Source organism: Vombatus ursinus, unplaced genomic scaffold, assembly GCF_900497805.2.
Source record: "Vombatus ursinus unplaced genomic scaffold, bare-nosed wombat genome assembly UNPS02014777.1, whole genome shotgun sequence".
NCBI lineage: Eukaryota > Metazoa > Chordata > Mammalia > Diprotodontia > Vombatidae > Vombatus > Vombatus ursinus.
The window spans coordinates 2,630,120-2,648,370 of record NW_020954555.1 but is presented as its reverse complement, the minus strand read 5'-3'; the positions used below and the strand labels follow the sequence as shown (position 1 = coordinate 2,648,370).

General features: G+C 44.8%; 1 protein-coding gene across 2 annotated transcripts in view; it reads left to right on the top strand.

Moving 5' to 3' along the window:
- The window catches only part of WASF2 (WAS protein family member 2), an 80,738-nt gene that overhangs the window by 48,136 nt on the left and 14,351 nt on the right, over window positions 1–18,251 (top strand). For both annotated transcript variants that reach the window (XM_027864822.1, XM_027864823.1), the window contains 5 exons: window positions 7,677–7,849; window positions 12,678–12,812; window positions 13,325–13,478; window positions 16,574–16,691; window positions 17,600–17,730. In XM_027864822.1, the coding sequence (XP_027720623.1) occupies window positions 7,720–7,849; window positions 12,678–12,812; window positions 13,325–13,478; window positions 16,574–16,691; window positions 17,600–17,730 (668 nt within the window). In that variant the 5' untranslated portion in view covers window positions 7,677–7,719. The remainder of the gene's footprint in view (window positions 1–7,676; window positions 7,850–12,677; window positions 12,813–13,324; window positions 13,479–16,573; window positions 16,692–17,599; window positions 17,731–18,251) is intronic.

Here is an 18,251-nt window from a genome sequence, read left to right as displayed (position 1 = left end):
TATATTTTAGAAATGAGGCCTTTATCAGAGAGACTGGTCGTAAAAATTCTTTCCCAACTTCCTATCTGGAAGGACTTTGAATGCCAAACAGGATTTTACTGTGGGTCCTGGAGATGATAGGGAGCCACTGACATTTATTGAATATTGATGCTGTGGTCAGATCTGCACTTGAGGAAGATCACTGACAGCTGAGTGGAGGATGGACTGGAGTGGGTTGAGATTTGAAGCAGGAAGATCCAGCAGCAGCTTTTGCAGTAGTCCAAGTGTGAAGTGTTGAGGGCCTGTACCAGGGTGTTGGCGATGTTAGAGGAGAGGACAGGGTGTCTTGGAGAGATGTTACAAAGGTAAAGTCAACAGGCCTTGGTAACAGCTTGCATGTGGGAGATGAGAGAGAGGGAAGAGTTGAGGATGACTCCCAGGTTGCAAGGTGTCACAGGTGTCAGGAAAAATGATGTTGCCCTTGACAGTAATGTGAAAGTTCAGTAGTGGGGAGGGTTTAAGGGGAAAGATAATGAATTCCGTTTTAGACATGTTGAGTTTGAGTTGCCCACAGAATATCCAGTTTGAGATGTTTAATAAGCATTTGGAGATGTAAGACTGTAGGTCAACAAAGAAGTGAGGGCTGGGTAAGTAGATCTGAGATATCCACGTAGAGATGATAAGAGCACCCACTTCACATATCAGGGATTAATAGGGCTTGGTGGCGAGGGGATCTACCTCAGGAAGGTAGGCAGAGGCCAAGAGAGGAGAGAAATGAGGAGGCAAGGGAGCCTTAGGGCCATCCCAAGCTCTTTCCCTGCAGAGCTGGGTCTGGGCTTGGGAGCCTGCCTCATATACCTTCTGCTTCACAAGGTAGGCTAAGAATAGTTAGATAGAAGAGTCAGAGCAGATCCAAAGTGAAATGGGCTGCTTTGGAAGTAGTCTCTAAGCTGAGACTGGATGACCACTTGCCAGGGATGTAGCATATATAGCCTTTTGCTTTGTAATTTTCTGATGGGTTTTCCATGTAATAATGAGAATTGCAGCTAATCTATGTATCTTGTTTCTCCTACTAAACTGTAAGCTCTGTGAGGTGAGATATTTGTAAAGTGCTTAACAGTGCCTATCATATAGTAGAGACTGAATAAATGCTAGCAGCTGCTGCTGTTGTTTTTGTTGGGTAGCTAGGTGACACAGTGGATAGAGCACTGAGCCTGGAGTCAGGAAGGCCTGAGCTCAAATCTAGCCTGAGACACTTACTAGCAGTGTGACCGTGGTAAGTCATAACCCCTGTTTGCCCCAGTTCCCTCACCTGTAAAATGAGGATCGTAATAGCACCTACCTTACAGGGTTATTGTGAGGGTCAAATGAGATGATGAGTAAAGTGCTTAGAACAGTGCCTGGCACAGAGCAGGCGCCCTTCCCTTCCCTTCCTTCCATTTTCTGTTTCCCCCTGGTGCCTGAAAGAGCACTCCAAACACAGCAGTGGAGGAGATTCCTGGTTAGATAAGAATTGGACTAGATGACCTTGTAGGTAACTTCCAGTTCTTGTGATTCTGTGAATAAATTGGTCTCTTCTCCCTGCCTTCTTTGCTTCCAGGAGCTTTCTGCTGGCAAAGAGGACCTCGGGTCCAGGCCCCCAAGTTCTAGTCTCCTCTGCTCTCTTCTTTATAAGAAAGCTTGGTTCTGGTGAAAAGGAAGGACTAGTTCTGGCTGTGTTTGAGGCAGACCTCATAGAGAAGTCAGTTTTAGAAGAAGCTAATTTTGAACACAGGAGTGACTCTTAATATTTTAAGCTTTGAATAAAGTTAATGTTAGAGGCTGACGAGTGATAGAATGGAAATAAAAGAGTGTTTTTGCCTAAAAGGATAAGAACAAGTTATAGACTCTACAGGTATGAGCAACTCCTACTCAACAGTGAATGGAAGCAGTATGATGGTCTAACTATAGATTCAGAAGGCTACTGTGCTACTGCCCCCAAGAGAAAGCAACTGGGATGGGCGAGGGAAGCAGGGAGACAGCCTTAGCGGAGACCCATAGTTGCCGGAATTCTTTTTCTGAAATTGGAAAGTTTGACAAACATTTAAGCATCTGCTGTACAGCAGTATGTCAAGCACTGAGATAAACCTAAACTTCATGATAGAATTCTTGCTTTCATGAAACTTACAGTTTAATAGGAGCTCAGGACACACATATTAGATACTTCTTCAGTACTTAAAGGATATGTGAATTCTTTGGTGCGGGTGTTCCCTCCACTAACAGAGATTGAAACTCCTTGGTGTCTTAATAAATGTTCTATAAGTTATTGTGCCTCAAACATGTCACCTGGCATTTGGTGACAAGCCTGTCACACTTAGGTTGGTTTTCAGATGACTGCTACAATGGCCACTAGTCCCATGGCCTCTCCAGTGTGCTGTGGCCTCCTAAAGCTCCCATTCTACCAGCATCACCTGATCTCCATAGCTCAGTGGAGCCTGGGAGGAGAAGGATTGGTTTGAAATCTCAAAAAGCTTCTTCTCTCGTTGCCCCAGTCTGTGGTCCTCTTTGTTCATAAAATCCATCCTCAGAATTCTACTTCAGTCTTCTTCAGTGCTCTTCCGGGACATTTGTGTTGGGACCTAAGCTGATTTGTCAGTAACTCTTTGTTATGTGTTTTTGGAGAAAGAGACTGGTTATATTTGTATATTCGCCCCACCCTGCATCTCAACAGGAAGTGGGTGGGTGCTTAAGCCTATAATGAGGCATTCCTGCCTGTGGTTGCTGCCTGGTAGTGAAGACTCTGCATGCAACAGTAAATTCATCTTTCTTTAAACATTTCAATAGCCGAACTCAATTATTGTAAGCTTGAGTGCCCACCCTCTTTGACTTAAACTGGGAGGGAGGGAGGAATATTTTAGTTTAAATTCCTATAGCCATTTGTGATCTCCCCCCCCCCATTAAATGAAATATCTACTAAAATCTACCAAAAGAAAAACCAGGCTTATAAAACAAACTCCATTTCTTACCTACCCCTGCCCAAAATGCTGTTGTCTGTAGAATAGGGAGAATGCAGAAGTCCTAATTGCCACACTTAGAAAAAACCCCACATTCACCCATCCCCTGCCATTGCTAATCAGCATTTTTGGACTGCATTTCAAAGGGGAAATGCTACCGGAGGCTTAGCTCCGGTGGTGATTGTTGCTGTAGCTCTAAGTTCCTTGCTGTTTAGGCAGTTTCGCTGTTGAAATCTGCAGGTATCTTCAGGGATGACCTGACCTTGGTTCAAGTAAGCTTTATTTTCTTTGGTAAATGGCTTAGAGAAAGGCACCCTTGCAAGAATGATCAGGTACCTATCCTTTTCCCTGACAATAATAAGAATTCGGAGTTTGGGCTGAAGATAGCATCCCCCATCTCTCCTCTCCTGACTGTTTTTAGGGTCTTGGAACAGGGCAGAACTTGCCTGGGAATCAATCAGCCAACCAAAGCTGCCTTGACACCTCACCTGAACAAAGCCAGAGACCTTGAATTCTGGGATTGTCTTCCATGAGGTGACTTAGGGCTTAGGCACAGTGTCAAGCCTGAACATTGTAAGACTTCAGGGGTATATCAGGCATCTCCGTATGTGTACAAACACGGGACAGGCTCCAGTGCCCTGTCATGACCCAGAGGGCTCTGGAGCTAGTTCAGATGAAGACTGGGAAGGCCAGGATGTCTTTGGTTTCCAACATTTCCCTTCAGTGTACATAGGCAGAAGATAGCCAAGGAATGGGAAAGGTGGAAAGAGTATTTGTGTCTGTAATGGGGACTGTAGAACTGGTCAAAAAGTCAGAATTTCCTTGGGGAAATCCTTTTAGGCTTCAGCTCAGCCTGAGAGATGGGTTAAAAAGCAACAGCAAACAACTCTGGGCCTTTCCTAGGACAACCCTTGTACCTTTTTGGGCCCCCTGAAGGTGCTGGCATCAGGTAAAATGAGGCCTAGGGAAAGGACTTAGCCACCTTCAGCCTGGTTTAAAGTGTAGATTGACCATGTCAGAAGGTGATAGCTTGGGTACACAGAAGAAAATCAAAGTTCTTAAATTTGAATTCATCCAGCATTTATTAAATTCATATTATCTATGAGGCCTTGGGAATACAAGATGAGAGAGAGTTACTGCCCTCAAAAAGTTCACAGTTAAATAAAAGAATGAGACATGCCTACAAATAACTGCAATTCAAAATAGAAAACTGTTAAGTGCCTGCGAGGGCAAACCCAATGGCTTAATTGATTCAAGGACAGGAGATAGGGATTCTAGCTGGTGAGGTCCGGAAGAGGTAGCACCTGATGACACCTGGATGAAGGAGAAAGATGTCCATAGGCAGAGGTGGAGGGGGGAGTGTAGTCCAGACACATGCAAAGGAGTATGGTAGAAGAAAGTTAAAAAGGGAGGGTGAAGATGAACCCTGGAGGGCGTTGAATGCCAGAGTTCATATTGAACCCAGTTTATATCCCATTGCCTCATGGGGAGGCACAGTAGGGTAGTAGGAGGTTTGGAGTCCTGTTCAGAAGTGGTGCTTTGGCAGCAGCTGTGTGAAGAGAGGAGTCAGCTGAGGCAAGGAGCCGGGGGCAAGTCTCCGAAGGACCTTGGAGTGGGGACCACTCCAGTAGCTTCACCTGCTTTTCCTGATTGACCAAGTTGTTCATGTCTGTTCCAGTTCCCTTCTATTTATTGTCTTTGTAAATATTTTGTATTTCCTTATGTGTTGTTTCTTCCTAGAGGATATGAGGTCTTTGAGGGCAAAGCCTGGTTTGGTTTGTCTTTAGATCCCCAACACTTTGAATAGTACGTGGCACATACAGAGCAGGTGATGAATTAATGCTCATTGATTGTTGATGAATAAGGAAATGGATGTCTAGGAGAGGTCCATAGCTTGGCCAGGCCCTTATGGATGATGTTGTCTTACCTCCTTTTCAGCTCTCACATTCTGTGACTCCACCTGGGCTTCCAGGATCCCAGTACAGTATTCTTGCAGTTACATCAGATAGCAAAGATTCCAAAGCTGCTCTGCACCAAGTTTAATTATGTTTACCTATGGCATAGTCCAGATCCTATAAACTTTATCTGAACATTAGAATACGTGGCCTGGATTTTTGTTGTTATAGTTGCTATTCAGTACATACATGGGCCACTTGTTCTGATCCAGGAGGGGTTACCGTGTGGATAATATCAAATAGCAGATAAAACAGTAGTCATTACTGTTTGGCTTTGGGAATGCATAGCATGATTTTTATTTTGTAGCAGGGAATCTTCCTTAGAGAAGTATTTGTTTTGCTTAAGTGAAAATTGAAATATTTGAATTCCCCATGCACATGCCTCATACCAACCAATTGTCAAGAAGACTGATTTTTGTGGGGAGTGGGTTAAAAATTGGTTATGGGCAGGCTTACGGTCCAGTTTATAATAATTCCACACCCAGGAGCCCAGGTCTCCCTGAATAAACAAATACTCATGCAGGCAGTTTACCATATTTGAGTGTCTGTACCTTGGGTAGGTAGAATAACAGACCAAAGTACAGTGTTTGTGCCACAGTGCCTGGTGCTTCAAAGTTGCTGCCCATCAGACATTTGCCCAGACAGTCTGCAATCCACAGTTCCTAATCAGGTATCCAGAGGGAAAGTCTGGAATGAATGTGGTGCCAGTGGCCATCTTTACCACATTCCCAGAATTTCCAGGCTGTCTGGGCCATTGGGAGAGGCCAGGACAGCTTCTCAAGTGACACACTGGTGTGGCTTCCAGTGGTGACTGAGTTATCCTGGCCCACCCTTGCATTTCTGGTTCTACTGGAAAAGTCAGAAGGTTGAGGGCATGGGAACCCCCAGATAGCAGTATATGGGACCCAAGGAGGCTCTTATTTGTATCCCCCTTCTCTTCTTTTTTCCCCCCTCTTCTACCAGTAATAGTAGATGACATTGAGATAGTGCTTTATGATTTATACATGTTCTCATTGGATTCCCACAGCCCTGTTCCCGTTTTCAGTTCTCACCTCACTATTTAGTTATGGAAACCCAGAAAGCTGGTGACCCTCACTGAGAGCTCATGTTTCATGTTCCCTGAGTCACAGTGGTTCAAGGAAGTGAAGGAATGGAAGAGATCAACTAAAGGGAGAAGCCTGGGATTCCAGTAAGAAAGGGCCTTAGTTTGGAGAGGAACTTAACAGAGGAGCAGAATGGAAATTATTTACTTACATAGTAGAACAGCATTCAGGAAACACCTCTGCACCCCAAAGATAGGCCCAGCTGCCATGAAATGACTATTAAAGGGAGGTTCAAAGTTATGAGCAAGCAGCTGAATCTCTTGGTTCTTGAGCTGTTGCTGTTGGTGACAGGAAATCTTGTTCCCCAAGCTGTTGGCTTCCTGTTTTATTTTTACTCAGAGCAGATCAGAATGTCCATAACAAGGAGCAGTCTGTTCCAAAGGGTACTGCTCCCCCTTTGAGCCTGAAGGGCTTCATTTTACTTTTTCTGAGTCGGTATCTTGGTTAGCTTTTTAGATCTATGATGATCAATTTGGTTTAAACATTTTGTAGCTGGGGCCAGTCTTTTGGTGATTGAATTAGTGTTCCAGCTCTGTTTTAAGGCTTTTTGTGTACTGTGCCTTTGCCTTTTACAGGAATCCTAGCAGTGGAAACTTGGATAAGCTGCTGTGTGCCCTGACTTATCACCATTTTTCTAATACAAAGGCCATTAGACAGTGTTAGATTTCGTCAGTTTTATAGAATGTGAGAATAGGACCTGGCCGTTGTAATTTGACTGTAAGTCAAATCCTTTTGGTTCAGAATAAAGCTCTTTCCCTTGGTCGATGAAGTCTAAAACAATGGTTCTGGGGGGAGGAGGGGATTTCCTAGGGAAAGGAGCTCATCCAACAGGATAAGAAACAGTCACTGGAAGGTTTCCGTGTTGGCTGGAGATGCTTCCTGCTGTCTCAAGAGCCTTGCTGCCCAGGTGTATTGTGCCTAGACTGGAGGGAGGAAAAGAGATATTAGGGTAGAAGGGGGGGCAGGGTTGGGAATCTCACAGCACATTTTGCACAGCGTTGTGTTTGGCATATTGAACAGGCGAATTTTCTTTGACGTTCTTTCATTCTGTCAATTTACAGACTAAACTTTAGTGGTGTTAGTAGATTCTGGCAGCAAGTACTTAGTTGCACATTTAACAGTCACCCATCAAGGAAGAACTAGAAAGGTTATGTCCTGACGTGTATCAGTGGAAGGGAAAAATCACTATTGGCAGCTTGATTTCATCATGGAGATACAGATGACAGAAGCCCTTTTTTGATCCTCTACGGTTGGTGGCCTGGAATCTAATCTGTCCTAGTTACCATCCCTGAAAGGATGGTGTCTGTGCCATCCAGTGCCTGCTGAATGGGCTTTTCTCTAATGCTAACCCACCCCCTTTGCCTGCTGAGACAATATTTGGCCAGGGAAATTCTTGCTTCTCAAAAGGTGGGTAGGTTTCCAGTGCTGCCGGTATATACCAACAAGCCCCATGTAACAGCTAAATCTTACTCTCCCCCCTCTCCATCCCCCTAATAGAAAAGGAGTCTGCTTTTTAAAAGATGGGTCAGGGAAGGGAGGGATTCTATAAGCTGTTTCAGATCAGAGCAAAGGGAAAAAATATCACACAGCCCTAGTGTGCCTGGAATTTGTGGTTGAGTAATACTTTCCTGTTATTTCTTTTTTAGGTTGTTTTTCATCATTCAGAACATTGCCTGAAGCAGGTCCACCATGCCGTTAGTAACGAGGAACATCGAGCCAAGGCACCTGTGCCGTCAGACGTTGCCTAGCGTTACAAGCGAGCTGGAATGCAAGACCAACATCACCCTGGCAAATGTCATTCGACAGCTGGGCAGCCTGAGTGAGTACCGCAGAGAGCCTGTGCTCTGCCCTCAGGGGTCGTTGGTGCTCTTTATTTAGTTCCCTTTTCCTCCCATGTTCCTATTTCTCCCCCATCTGCTTTCCCTAGGTAATGCAAAAATATATTTATTTATTTTCCCCCCAAAAGAGAGTTCCTTTTGAGTACAGATTTCTTCCCTTCAGTCCTCTCCTCACTGCCACCCCCTTCCCTTCTCTTTTCCTGCCTCCCCCCACCCCCCACCCCTCATCACCCCACCTGCTTCAGAAGACATCCGTGGGCAGGGTGGTAGGAAGGGCTGCAGCAGGATTGCAGATGGAATGACAGAGCAGAATTCGGTGTTGAAAGTGGGAGGTTCACAGAGTGGCATCTTGGGTCGAAGAGTGTGCCTGGGATTGCGAGAGCTGTTTGATGGAGCCTGACTCTATTGAAGGCTCAGACATTCCCATCATCCTCATCTCTTTGTTTCCCTTCCTCTCCCTTTCACGGAGGTAGAAAGTCAGCTTGTGTACTGGCTTGTGCGATCTCTGTCTCTGTCTCTCTCTCTCTCCCCCTCTCCCTCCCTCTTTCTCTCCTTTCTCTCCTCTTTTCATCCTTCTCCTGTCCCTCTCTTACACACACAGATGTGGCCTATCTTGGCCACCCTGTGTCACAGGCCCTAAGGTCTAAAAGTTCAGGGTACAAATCACTTCTGCAGTCTGTGGGGAGTTTTAAGAGTTTTGCAAGCTGTATGTGGTATTGCAAATTGTAACTACAGCTAGTCCTCTGTCTGATCTGAGGCTGAGGGAAAAACACCTTGATAGTCACTTTTATTTCATTTTCTTAATTGACAGAAATGAATGAATCTTGCCCTGGGTGGGGTGCATGCATGCACACATGTGATTCAGATTTCATTCTAAATCGACTTTGTTTGCTTGATGCCATGATCTGGGAGTGGCAAGTGTTTTGATAGGCTTTGCAGTTGTCTGGTGCCACTACTGCTCCCATGAATACCTCAGCTGAAATGCCATTTTGGTGATCTCCCTTAGCAAACATATCTTCATGAATCATTGCAAATACCCCTCCTACTGCATCAGGGCCATGGGTGAAGGGACTGGAATATCACTAAAGCCTATGTTCCCCCAGATAGTAATAGGTCCTGCCTTTAGAATAGCCAGCTGCAGAGACCCAGCTCTGTGGTCAGGTGATCTATGAGCTCTGAGATTCCTAAGCTGTCATTTCGCCCAAGGGTGATTTCAGTTGATGGAGGACTTAGGAAACTATGGGTGGGGCCTAGGAAAGATACAAAACCTTGACTCCCTGCTTTACACAAGGGAACATTGCCAGGAAGTACATGATGCTTGTTAAGAGGAGCATGCTCCAAAGCGGCAGAGAGCTTTACCTGGTCTTAAAGGCATCAGTTCTGCCTTGATAGCCCTGAGAAGGCTGAATAAACACTGGACTCCTGGCCTTGACCCTGGTCACACTCTGGCTCCGCTGTTGTGTCCTGCTGTCTGCTGATGAACTTGCTCCGTGCAGGTTACCCTGGTGAGCAGTGGGATGTGTGACTCTCACTTGGAATAATAGAATATCATACCTTGAAAGAACCTTTGAGACCATCTGGTCCAATCTCCACATTTGCGGAGGACAACATAGAGCCCTTGAGAGGTTGTGACTCCTCCCAAGTCATCTAGTGTATAAGAGGTAAAACTGGCCCACAAATACTGGCCTCCTGCTCCTTTCACTGCACTAGGTTGCTCCCCTGAAAGCAAATACCACATGTGCTTTGCATTTGTTTTCCCATTGGTGTGGGGATGGCTGGGTTACACGGAGCCATCCATACTTGCTCGCCCCCTCCCCCTTGTGACCAACAGTATGCATTTATGAGGCTTGGCCAGGCGAAGGATGGAGTCTTGGACCTGAGTAGTGTTTTTCTTCCCTGTGAAGCTAAATGGCCTACACAAGAATCAAATCCATGAGTTTGGCCTTAGTAAGCACTGTACTCTAATGAGAGCTGCTGCATCTGATAGAGAAATTTTAATTGGGTTAACTGTTAAAGAACAGGACTCCAAATTCCATAATCTAGCTTCTGTAGCTGACCCACAGGACCTATTATGATCAACAGTCTTTATAGTTGGTTTGCACTATTTTGAATAATTATTGTAGTTGTGGCTACTTTGTTAACACATCTTTGTTAGCTTATTGGCCAGTTAGGACCCAGGACAAATCCTGCTAAAATTGTACTTGTGGCAAAACCCAGTACCCTTTAGGACGTATTGTAGGAGACTGTCAACTGTAGGAGATTCAGATCCGATGTTTGGTATATGGCCTGATTGAACCATCTATCCTGATGGCTGAATGCGTGAATGAATTGCTCATTTTTGTGTGGCTTTTGGTTTTCTCTTCATTTACCAAATATCAGCATTTTGTTTTTGAAGGTTGGTCCTTGAAGGACAAGAGGGCTAAATTAATGGTTGGAATTACATTTGAAAACTCTCACAAGCCTTAGGTCTTTAATATTTTGCTTTCCTCCCAGACATGCCAATATTGTGTGACCTAAGGATTCTGATTGTGATTCTCTGCCAGGCTTTACTTTCTGTATCAGTCTTAGCTGTAAATGCTATAATAATGTAGTAGTATTCTCTTCCTCCTCTACCATCTTCCCAAACCCCAGCCACTTTTTCCTTTTTGAGAGCAGGAAGATCCTAGCTATTCTAACCAGATTGGCTCAAGAAGTCAGTGAGTAAGCATTTATTAAGCACCTACCATTACACTGCTAAACACTAGGGATACAAATAAAGGTCAAAAAGAGTCCCCCTCTCCAAGAGCACACAGTCTAATAGCTTACAAACAAGCTAGGGACAGGATAAGTTGGAGATCATCGGGAGAGGAAAAGCACTGGCATTAAGAGTAATCAGGAATGGCTTCTTGGAGAAGGACCTATTTTAGCTGGGACTTGAAGGAAACTGGGGAGGCCAGGGTATGGAAGTGAGGAGAGGGAGAATTCCAGGCACAGAGGGGCCAGTGAAAATGCCCGGAGTCGGGTGATAGGGATGTTTTGTGCTAGGAACAGCAGAGAGAAGTGTGTCACTGGGTCATTGAGTTCATGGGGCAAGGAGAAGGGGGTGGTTCTGAAGGACTTTGAATGCCGAAGGATTTTATGTCTGATCCTGGAGGTGATGGGGTAGCTATCTGAAACTTACTGAATGAGTCAGGCCTGTTTGACCTCTGCGTAGTAGGTGAACTGTAGTGGGAAAAGCCTTGAAGCAGGGAGACCCAGCTGCAGGCTATTGCCATAGTCCAGTCAGGAGGCAGTGAGCTCAGCTGGTTAGCGTACAGGCTTTTGGATCCCAGGGGTTAACATTGGAGGGGTTTGGGGGTTTTGTTCTTGTTCAAATTTTTTTTTTTTGTGAGGGCAGAGTTTGGACAGTTGTGTGGGTAACAGCTATGGTCATGAACTGTTTTCCATATAGTTGCTCATTTCTGTGCTTTAGCCTTCTAATTACAATTTTCCATTACCTGAAGGGGCTCATACAATGTGGGTTTTATGGAACTTAGCCATTTTATAGACAGGGATCAGGCACAGTTTGCTTTGCAGAAATGCAGAGCATTAGCCTGATTTGAGATCTTTGAGCCTGGCAGTTTACCATGGTTGTTTAGACTCCCCAGATCATTCAGTGTGCAAGAACTTGTTCTGTCCCTGATTAGAAACCCCCCATTGAATTGAGTAACCCCCCATTAAATTGAATACCCCAGCAGTTCTGAACTTGTGGTTGATTAGTCTTCTTACCCTTTAGGTTATATAGGCAAAGTGAGCTACATTTCACCCTAAAGATGCAGTTTAGCTCCTTTTTAACTAATTTTTCTGCTAGACTTTGAACTTGTGTAGAGTAATATTTAAAAGCTAAGAATTGGAGCTTGTTCTTTGGACAGTCGTCAAAGTAATTATCAGTATTCATTTGTTTCTGGTCACTTTTATTCCTGCCTTACTCTTGGATGTAGCTTGCATGATATACTTGAAAGACATTCACCACTTTGCCTCCTTGACTTCTCATTTCTAATAAGCGGTGTGTGTGTGTGTCTGTCTGTGTCATATAGAGACAGAGAGACTTGGAGTGACAGGGGGGAGAGAGGCAGCATTAAATTGCCATTTTGTTTCTCTGGTTGGTGGCTCTTCTTAGGTCCAAGCTTTAAAGGAAGGAAGCCTATTTCTTTTTTAAGGGGGAGAAAAAAAAAGACAAGAGATCAATCACTAGTGTGTTGTTTTTCAAGAAACATACCAACTTTTCTTCTTTTCCTTGGGATGCAGATTTGAAGAAAGGCATACTAAATTATAAAACCCAAATTTCACCTATTAGAGGAAATTGTACTTTGGATTGTATTGGTATATAGAAAATCTTTCAAAGACGCCACAACTTGGCCCTGTATGATGTACTTTTGAGGGTTTTTTGAGCAAATGACCTCCAGTTTTGCATGCTAGTTATAAGCACCAAGAAGATGACCACTAGTAACTGTCTCCCCCAGACTTTTCTCTTTCAGTAGCAGCAGCAAGATGGTAAGAGTTCAGTAGAATGTGCAGGCATGCAGTTGGCTCTCAGACCTTTCAGTGTCTACTCTTTCTATTCTCTTAATTCTTTGGAGTTTATTCAGTTTGCTTTGAGTTTCATGACTTGCTCAGAGATTGCTCAGAAGGCTCCATTAGTTTTAGAACATCTGCTTGCTGCCCACTCGGTGGGGGTGATCTCAGTCTACACTGGCTAGCCTTCCTAAGCAGTGGCAGGCAGAATTGTGATAGATAGGTACGTGGAGAATGACTTGTTCATTTGTAACCTGATTCCTCTGCTGTTTCCAGGTAAATTTGCAGAGGACATTTTTGGAGAGCTCTTTACTCAGGCAAATACCTTTGCCTTCCGGGTGAGTTCTCTAGCTGAGAGGGTTGACCGCCTACAAGTTAAAGTCACTCAGCTGGATCCCAAGGAGGAAGAAGGTAAGGAAGCTGAGCTCAGCACTTGCATGCCCAGCTGAGGAATGCCATTCCAAGCTTTTTTCTTTTTCTGATTTCTAGAAAGGTGGAGGGAAAAGAAAGTTCCAAAAATCTGCGGCATTTTACTTTAAAATGACACTGGCCAGGCACGGGTGCCGAGACCTCTTTAGTTCAGCAAATTCCACCCTCCAGCCCCAGCCCCATACTCTTCTCCCCATGATCCACTTCTCTAAAGAGACTTTGCAGGTTCTGATAGAGTGACTTGAGGAAGATGCTGCTGGAACCAGCCATGTTGCAGACCTCTAGGTTGTCTCGTTTTGTTCAGTTGTGAAATGGCCGGCCTGCAGACAGCTTTGTGGGGCTTCCCAAGAGGGCCAGGGAAGAAGAACCTGGCTCTAATCAGCTGCTGCAGAGCAATGGAACAGCTTGGGCTTCAGTGACTGGCGTGACTCAGTCAGTGTTTGCTTCACTGCAGTTCTTCCATTTTCTAATGGCTTCCTCCCATTTTCTCCCAGTGTCACTGCAAGGGATTAACTCACGAAAGGCCTTCAAAAGCTCCACCACTCAAGACCAGAAGCTTTTCGACAGGGCCTCGCTCCCGGTGCCTGTCCTGGAAACGTATAACACTTGTAATGCTCCTCCACCCCTCAACAATCTGTCCTCGTACAGGTAACAGCTCCCTAATCAGTAGCCTTGTGGAAGCTGAAAGTTAGCCACGGAGAAAGTCTCCTGGACTAGATTAGCTGTAAAGAACAAAAGATTGCTCGCCACTGGAGAGGAACCAGAGGCAGCTAGAACTGAAGCTGACTATATAAGCAGAATTACTCATTTTTGTAGTTTCACTTTAAAAATCTCTAATAATAATAATAATAATAATAACTTGGACTTATATAGCACTTTACAGCATCTAATGCTTTGTTGAAACAGCTTGGAGTAGTGGGTGGAAAGTTGGCTTTGTGACCTTGGGCAAGTCGCTTAACCTTTACTAACGTTCTAGAGGTATGAGCTACAGAGCTGGTACCAGCCTGCAAGGAGCCTCCACACCAGGGAATTCCTCAGATCAGTGAGATCACAGGGCCAGTCCCTGTCCCTAACCCTTTATAGTTTATCTATATCACAGCCTTGGGAGATATGATTCTTACTCCATTTTATGACTTAGGAAATTGGGACTTGAAGAGGTAAAGCTGACTTGTCCATGATTACACAGCTAATAATAAGGGTCAGATCTAGGATTCAAACCCAGGTTACCTCTGCACCTTTCCCTGGCTTCCTTTTTCTAGGTTTATGTGCTGAAATCATGTTCTAATCCTCCTCTAAGTAAGTAGATTCATGGATAAATAAGACTGAGCTGTCTTGGGCCACACCCAAAGAAAGTCCTCTTTTTCCTCCTCCTCCTCCTCCTCTTTCTCCTCTTTCTCCTTCCTCTTTTCCTTCTCACCCTTTATGTTGCACTTTGGGGTTTGAAATTCCCTTTTATCATAACAACCCTGTGGGAATGGTTAGCTGCTTATTGGGTCCTACTATAGGAATTGACTGCTGGCTTCTCTGAGAGGTGCCTGCTAGAATCTAGAACACATGTGGCCAGATTGGTTTCCCCTCTAAGTATGTCTGTTCTTAGGGGTGGGACTTGAAATGGAAGACAGCTCTATAGTCAGCACAAAGCTCTTTTCCTTCCATCGTCTCACAGCGTTGGCATCTTGCAGGAAGGCACCGAAGCAGGAGAAGAATAGGAATATTTATCTTGCCCACATCCATAAATATCTTTTGAACAGGTAAAAAGTAATTACAGATAGCTGGAGGCAGATGTCTTCTGTGAGACATGGATGTACTGCAAAGCAGCAGTGTGTGTATGTACTTGTAAAACTCAAGGACACCGGCCTGATTTAGGGAGCTTGGAGTTAGGGACATTATAGTTTCTCAAACAGTAAAGGATTACTTCAGGTTATCATGTGCCACTCTCAGTTTAGTCCCGAAGCTCCCATTAGACAGTTGATTGGATTTGGGAGGGAGATGGGCTACCTAGTTTTTGATGCCACAGCATACTGTTGGAGGGTTTAGGCAAAGGAGGAGCTCCAGAGAGCTTTTTAAAATGGGATTTTATTTTTCAATATACACAGCTCTATGTAGTTTTAGCCAACTCTTCATTCTTTGCAAATAGAGTACTACAAACTTACATTTAGTACTTTGTGATTTGCACTTTTGCCAAAATTATTTCATTTGATCCTTTCAACAACTTTGTGAAGTTGGCAAGACAGGTATTGTTATACTACAGTTTATGGAGGTGGAAACTGAGTAAGTTGTAATTCACAGACCCAAGACTAGAGTTTTGCAGAGGTTTCCTTATAACACTTCTGCTCTTTTCCATTATACTGCAGTTGCCTTAGAGAAGACCAGTCCAAACAGCAAAAAATATAAAAGTAATTTTTTTTGACTTTGCAATTTGTTATGTGTTTAGGCTTTTTTTCATCCCCTAGCAAAATTGTAGAGTTGGGAGGGACCTCAGCTGGCATCCAGTCGAACCCATACCTGAAAGGAATTGTCGCCGTAACAAATGATCATGTTGCCTCTTCTTGAAATCCCCTACGGAGAAGGAAACTCTCACTTCCACAGGCAGCCCAGTCCACTTTTTTGGACATTTCTGATTGTTAGGAATATCCTTTCTAATTATTTTTTGACCTAAGCTAATGGTAGAATGGGTTTCTGTTACCTAAATGCACATTGTCAGGGCAGAGTGGCTCCAGATGTGTGCTGGGGGAAGGGAAAAACAGCCTGGGATGTAAGTTTTAATACAGATGATATAGATTTGGACATTTGGTAATTGACGCCTCATAGATCCTCATACTTGCCACTAGAATTGGTAGTTAAATTTTGTGATTAGAAGATTGGTGTGGCTGAAAGGATGCCGGGCACTTAGAGAAAAGGATGTTGCCACAGTGGCAGTCTAGACTAGACTAGAGGAGCGAGAATTGGTGAGAATTGGGTGAAGGAACAAGAGATGTTTAATAGAGCTCTTTGTAAGGAGATGTGAGAGCTGCTTCTGAGCATTTGAGGGGCTCTCATGGAAAAGGGTGGATCATCCTTGTTCTGCCTGGCTCCAGAGGCCAGAACTAGGAACAATTAGTGGAAGTTATAGAGAAGCCAATTTCAGCTTTGGGGTAAGGAAAAACTTCCTAAAAGTGAGATCCATCCAAAACTAGGGTGGCCTGCCTCAGAAGGTTTTTTTTGTTGGACATTTTGGAGAAGACACCGTCAACTACTTGGGGGGGTTGTTGGACTAGATGACCTTAGGTCCCTCCTCATTCTGGGAAGTTTCACTTGTAGTTGTAGATCATACTTCCTGTCTCTTAAGCTTGGGCATATGAAATTGAAATGGATGAAACCACAGGGACAGGCCTAGGGAATTCCAGTAGTAGAAATTGTCTCCCTTGTCTGATGAGATACCACGTTCTCCTCGGTAGGTCTCACACCCAGGTAGGTCACAGGAGTTATCCACAACAGTACATCACCCTGACTTTTATGTGTCAAAATCAAAGTTGTTGCTTTTGATGAAACTCCAGTAGTGATGCTAGACTACTGGGTCTTGAAAGTGAGGATAATAGCTATTAAAAATGTGACAGAAAGAGGGCTGTCCTCCAGTGGCAGAGGACTACAAGATGAGCATTCATTCATTTGGGTGACTTGCCTCTAGCTTGGAAGTGTTGAAGATGTTCAATTTGGTTGGGAGTCTGTCCACTGACAGTCACATGTCTTTATTTCTATCCCAGAGATGATGGCAAAGAAGCCCTCAAATTCTACACAGACCCTTCCTACTTCTTTGATCTTTGGAAGGAGAAGATGCTGCAGGACACCAAGGACATCATGAAAGAGAAGAGGAAACACAGGGTGAGGGGGAGGAAGGGGAGGCAGCTGTAGGGGAGTGATCGGGCCAGGTGCAGCTTTCACCAAGCACAATCCATTTGAAAGTACAAGTCATTCTAACGAGATTTGATTCAAGCGAACTCTTTAGAAATGGACTTTTCTCTTCACAGTGTTGTTTTTCCTGACTCTGCTAGACACAGAAGCCTGGGCTGGCCCATTCACCTTTCACTTTGGTAGCTTCTTTCTCCACGAACAGCACAAGGCCCCCAGTGTTGGTCTGCAGCAGGAGCAGCTTAACCCCTTTACTCCTGCGCTGCCTTGTCTCAAAGCTAGTTCTTGCCCCGACCTCCCTACTGCCCATTGTTTGTGAGCTATGTCCTCATGACGCCATTAGTGTGGCTGCTGGGATGCCTGGGCACAAGCCCCCTGGCAAGTGCAACAGGATTGGCTGGTTACATAGCCCCAGACAGCTGCTGCAAGCCTGCTCCTTGTCTCTTCCCATTGGCTCTGGTGGCACAGTTAATCATGAGAGACTCATTTTTATTTTTATTGTTATGACAACTCACATTTCTCTAGGACGTGGCACCTTCCTGTTTATAAAGTACCTTCTTCACAACGCTCCTGTGATGTAGAGAGTACAAGTATTAGTCCCATTTTACAGAGTTACGTGGCAGAGTTGGTAGAACCAGGTTTCTTGACTGGGTCCACTGCCTTTCCACAACATCATATCAAGCAAATGCCCTAACCTTTATAACATCAATATATTTTGTACATATGTATCTGTGTCCATATGCTGTTGTGTGTTGGGGAGTGTAGATGGGTAGGTAGCTAGCTGTCTATACACATGGATATAGGTCTGAGTCTCAGTGAGTGGCATCAGTACCTGGAGTCTTCTTAAGTCCTGGGCTTTTCCTTTGCTTTTGTCATTCCAGAAAGAGAAGAAGGATAATCCCAATAGAGGAAATGTCAATCCTAGGAAAATCAAAACCCGTAAGGAGGAATGGGAGAAACTGAAGATGGGACAGGAATTTGTGGAGTCCAAAGAAAAACTGGGACCTTCTGGGTGAGTAAGCCCCAAGACCTTGAGTGTTGGTGAAGTTTGGCTTGTAACTGTTGGGGAGTCAGGGTGACTCCAGCCCCACTTTGGGTGCCGGTGAGTGACAGAAGGGGCCTAGCTGAGAGCACGGACTTGTCACCTTTACTGCTGTGGTGGCCTTGCTGGGGAGAAGTCTACTGTTTATAGTGACACTGAGGGCATCTCAAGACCCCATAAAGTGGTCTCTGCAGTCCTTTGCTTCTGCTGGATCCATAATTCTGAGAGTGACTCATTCTGGCCCTGTCTTGCCTCAGTGCTGGGTCCTTGGTGAGGGAGTGGGCAGGGCTGCAGGCAGGCAGGGCAGGTGGAGAACATTGCCACCTAACACGAACTGGGCTTTGTCTGGATGGGGAGAGGGACCAGGGGGCTGAATGCTAACCCCTGAGACAGTGGAAGGAAGGTCAGAAGGTCAGACTGCCATGATTCACACTGCATGTCCCTTCTGCAAAAAGTTGGACAGTGGTCTGACCCATTCCTCAGGACCAAAT